General features: G+C 52.0%; 1 protein-coding gene across 1 annotated transcript in view; it reads left to right on the top strand.

The window, feature by feature from the left end:
* Positions 1-1203: 1203 nt before the first annotated feature.
* Positions 1204-4882, top strand: part of TACR2 (tachykinin receptor 2) — a 12613-nt gene continuing 8934 nt past the window's right edge. Inside the window, exons 1-2 of the mRNA XM_011372155.2 lie at positions 1204-1598; positions 4589-4783. Of these exons, the coding sequence (XP_011370457.1) occupies positions 1204-1598; positions 4589-4783 (590 nt within the window). The remainder of the gene's footprint in view (positions 1599-4588; positions 4784-4882) is intronic.

Raw genomic sequence — 4882 nt, 5'->3', positions numbered from 1 at the left:
AGCAGATTCCTGTGGGCACAGAAAAAGCAGCAAGCCCTGTCCTTATCTTACGAGAGCAGTTCTCAAAGTGACGTGCCTGGACCAGCAACATCCACATCACCTGAGAACTAGCTAGAAATGCTTTGAGTTCTGTCTTCTCCCTCCTGTAGAGCCCTGAGCATTCGGGGGGAGGGTGGGGGAGGCCCGGGGAGGGGAGGGGCGGGGAGGGAAAGGTGGAGAGGCTTCCTGCGGGCCAGCCTCTGTGCTAAATAGCCTATACGTACATTATCTCATTTAAAACTCACAAATACAGTAAGTCTTCACTTAACATCATCAATAGGTTCTGTGACTTTAAGCAAAATGACGTGTAACAAAACCAATTTTACCATAAGGTAATCGATATAAACAAGAGTTAGGTTCCTATGGTATCTCATCAACTCCTGGCCCAGGATGAATGTAAACATCCCACCATGCCAGCCCCTACTCCTGCCATCCCTATTTCCCCTGGGTCTCTCCCTGCCTGGCAATCAGTCCTAAATCTTCCCTCAAGAGATGAGGCCGGGCCATCCAAGCAGGGGTGGGACGAGGGGCGGGAGCAGGCAGCACCCCTGCCAAGGCCCTCGCCCGCCCCACGTAGGAGAGCAGTGGGGAAGGCAGAGGCTCCGAGGGCTGGCAGCCCAGCCTGCACCCCAAAGCCTAGAGAGACACCCGGCTGTGCAGCTGACCCGCGGAATCGAAGACTGCTGCTGCTTGCTCATCTGATCCAGAGCATTTCCTGAATAGTAATAGGAGGAACCTGGGTTTGAATCCAGGCTTGTCACCAAATTACTGAGTGACCTGAGCCAGTCACATCCCCTCTTAGATTTTGCATTTCCATGTCTGCAGTGAAGGGGTTTGACTGAAGGTTTTCAAGGTTGTCTCCTGCTCTGAAACTGTGTCTTGGATTTTAGATTTCCACGTGGCATTGGAGAAGTCTGGCCGGGACATGGAAATCTGAGATGCCAGTGGCTCAGGACTCCACTCTGTTCAGCCTGACTCATCTCTGCTTGAGACTTGGGAATGACCCCCAGCTCCCTTGACGTGCCTGGCTTTGCACCTACTACTGACTCTCCCTCACAGACTCACGTCCCAGAGGATTTCTCTTCTATAGCATATCTGGGTAGGGCACCGGCGCCCAGAAGGAGCTGAGGAGCCAGACCCCTTGATCAAGACCCAGAGACAGCCATGGGGGGCTGTGCCATTGTGACCGATGCCAACATCTCCTCTGACCTTGGGAGCAACACCACCACAGGCATCACGGCCTTCTCCATGCCCAGCTGGCAGCTGGCACTGTGGGCTGCAGCCTACCTGACCCTTGTGCTGGTGGCTGTGACAGGCAACGCCACGGTCATCTGGATCATCCTGGCCCATCGGAGGATGCGCACGGTCACCAATTACTTCATCGTCAACCTGGCCCTGGCCGACCTCTGCATGGCTGCCTTCAACGCCGTCTTCAACTTTGTCTATGCCAGCCACAACATCTGGTACTTTGGCCGTGCCTTTTGCTACTTCCAGAACCTCTTCCCTGTCACAGCCATGTTCGTCAGCATCTACTCCATGACCGCCATCGCCGCCGACAGGCAAGAGGGGGCAGGGAGAAACTGGGGGGAGCAGGTTCACTTTGCTGGGGCTCAGGCAGGGCTGGTAACTTGCCCATGGTCACATACAAGTTAAGGACAGAATTCAAGGAATTTCCTCCCAGACCGATCATGACCCAAAACTATGCATCTGGAAGGCAGGGGACTGTGGAACTGAAGCAGGTAAGGTTAAGGTTAGAGACAGGAAGAACTTCGAATCAAATGGTTGCTCGAGGGGGTAGGGGAAGAGTGCCAGTGCTTTAGGGACCCACTGGAATATTCTTTTCTGAAGCTGATCTTTGCTGTGGTGTCTTTCTTTTACTACAAGGAAATTGCTTATACGTTTTTCCTATTCCTAGACAGACTGTATGAAGGGAAAATTTAATATCGTGCACAGTTACCATATAATTACAAAGGGGCCAACATTTTCCTAATGCTGCTCTCAGGGGCTACAGACTGTGTCTTATGTTGACGGGGGGGCAGGGAGGGCGAAAGAGTGATTGGTGGGCGCTCTGGAGTCCTTTTAAAGCTAGTCGGGGCAGGCAAGGCCTTGTGTGGACAGGGTGACGGTGTACCCCTGCGGGGGCTGTGGCTGAGATAGACACACACACGAAAAGGGACAATAAAGAGACCAGGTGTGTGTGGGAGGTGGGGTGAGGGCCTGGAACCCATGGAGACACGAAAACTTGTCAGGATGGTTTGATGAGGAGAGATCCCCTATTACCATCTCCCCACAATCTTCATCCCAACCCAACTGCCCCAGCGATCTTTGACCCACAGCAGCTGACGTCTCTGCTCGTGACTGATTTACTGTAGAGTTTCCCTGAAGATTTCATTTGAGAAATGTATTTCTACTAATTAAAAATGAAAAGAGTGTTTGAAAATAATTCATCCAGACTAACCTTCTAATTTTGCACCCAGGGAAATTGAGGCTAGAGAGAGGGGCAAGATCATATGAGGTCAACCAGCAAGTCAGGGGCAGGGGCATGTGCCTAGAACCACCCCCCCCACCACCACCACCACACACACACACACATCACCACCACCAAAAGCTCCTTATATTACCTAGATATTTCTGAAAGTCCCACTAAGATTTTCTTTTTCTTCACTCAACAAACAGAGTGCTTCCTCTGTTTCAAGCACTGGGGAATATACGCAAATAGTCCTGAAATCGTGGCCTCAAAAAAACTTCTTTTTTTATAGGGGGAGGGGATGGAAGAATGGACTGCAGAGGGGAGGGTGGCAGCCAGGGGACCAGGCAGGAGGCTGCCGAATAGTAATCCAGGTGAGAGAGGGTGGTAGCTCAGGTCAGGGTGGTAACAGTGGAGACTCATGCATCATTTCTTCATTCATGTGCTCAGTGCCTACTATGTGCAGGTAGTGTTCTGGGCATTGAGAGAAAAACAGATAAAGATGCCTGTCCTGGTGAGAATTTAAACAATAAACCCTTGCATAAATCAATGATATGTTGTATTTTGAGGTCATGAGAGCTATGAGAAAATACTAAGAAAGGGAAGGGAGATCCAAGGTGCTGTGGTACGTGTTTGGGGGCAAGGGCCGGTTGTAGCGTTTGACAGGGTGTCAGGATCAGCTGTATTGTGAGGGTGAGATTTTGGCAAAGACAGGAAGCAGGTGAGAGAGTGAGCCCCCCTGGGCTCTGGGGAAAGAAGGTTCTAGGCAGAAGGCACGGCGACAGCCAGACTCGTGGCAGGAGCATGCCTGATGTGCTTCACCCACTCTTCACCGAGACAGGGTGGAAACGCTCCAGCGCAGAGCAGCTCTTCGCTTAATGCCCAAAAGACCTCAAGACGTGAACTTCCCTGCTCAGGGAAAGGGCCAAATAAAATGTGAGACCACGTCCTGCTGTCCTGGCCTTGTCCCAAGGTTCAGATTAACCCCAGGGAGGAAGACCCAGGGGTCAGCTAGGACCAAAGCCATTTTTAGTAAATTTAAGAAAATAAATAAATAGGAATAACCACGCTCTCACGTCTTGAGCCCCTGCTGCCTGCAGGCACTTCAAAATCATTTTATTTCCTTTTCACGATGACGCTAATGGCACAAGTTACTATCACCTCACTTCACGGAGGAGGAAACGAAACCCAAAGAACTTAGGTTGTTTGTTCAAGTTCCTACAGCTGAAAAGTGGTATAGTCAGGATTCAAATCCAGATTACTCTGAATCCAAAGTTCCGAGTCTGCCCCTCTATTAATAGAATAGGAAGAAAAGCTCTCCTTTCCCACCCCAGCCCCTAGGACAGTAAGGGCACTTAAGTCGCCAAGTTGACCCTCTGGTCACCTGCATCATCTATGGGGGTGCAAGGTGTTCGAGAATCTTGAGGAAAATGGCCCACTCCTCTTGTCCTGCTGAGGCACTAGGCCCAGATCCAGGCTGTTGAGGGGTAGAGCTGGCCCAGGGCCCAGTCATGGTCATGGGAGAAGGTCAGTGTCACAGGGTGGGGAGGGAAAGGGTCAACAATCATCTAGTCCAGACGTGCGCAACCTGTGAATGGGCAGAAATATGAGGGTCATGAACTTGTGAGGGGAATCACAATTATGAATGTAGGCAGCACACCACTGCCTACATGCGAGTTCTTTGGGACTCCAGCAGTGCCTGGGACTGTCACCAGTAGAAATCACAGACACTGCTGTTGGGCAGAAGTATCAAAGGTTTCTGAACAAGAAAAGGGACTGGCTGAGGGCTGAGGGGCTCGGCAGGGTTATTTCAAATGTCCAGAGATGGACTTCCAGTGTGGCCATTCCGCTCTCTCGTGGTCATCTGAGAGTACGTCTATGCTCAGAGGCAGGCGGTGTGGTGGGGGCCTGGGCTGGAGTTTAGGGTCCTAGTATGCCATGTGGCTGTGGGAGAGTCACCAGCCCAGCTGGCTCTCTGCAGGTCACAGCAGCAGTGTGGGAAATGGGGCTAAAGGGTGTGGTCCCGTAGAGGGAGAACAGGGGTGGGGGCTGCTTTGACAGGAGGGCACCCTCTGCTTACAGGTACATGGCCATTGTCTATCCCTTCCAGCCACGGCTTTCAGCCCCCGGCACCAGAGCAGTTATTGCTGGCATCTGGCTGGTGGCCCTGGCTCTCGCCTTCCCCCAGTGCTTCTACTCTACCATCATCATGGACCAAGGAGCCACCAAGTGCATGGTGGCCTGGCCCGAAGACAGCGGCGGCAAGATGCTTCTTTTGTAAGGCCTGGCAGGTGGGGGGAGCACGACGTGTGTGTGTGGGGGGGTGTATACACACATACCCAAGAACATGTCTGCTCTGTGTGCATGCTTGCACAT

Source organism: Pteropus vampyrus, unplaced genomic scaffold (genome assembly GCF_000151845.1).
Source record: "Pteropus vampyrus isolate Shadow unplaced genomic scaffold, Pvam_2.0 Scaffold202, whole genome shotgun sequence".
NCBI classification, from domain to species: Eukaryota; Metazoa; Chordata; class Mammalia; order Chiroptera; family Pteropodidae; genus Pteropus; species Pteropus vampyrus.
Note: the sequence above shows the minus strand (reverse complement) of the source record. Positions and strands in the feature narration are given on the sequence as shown.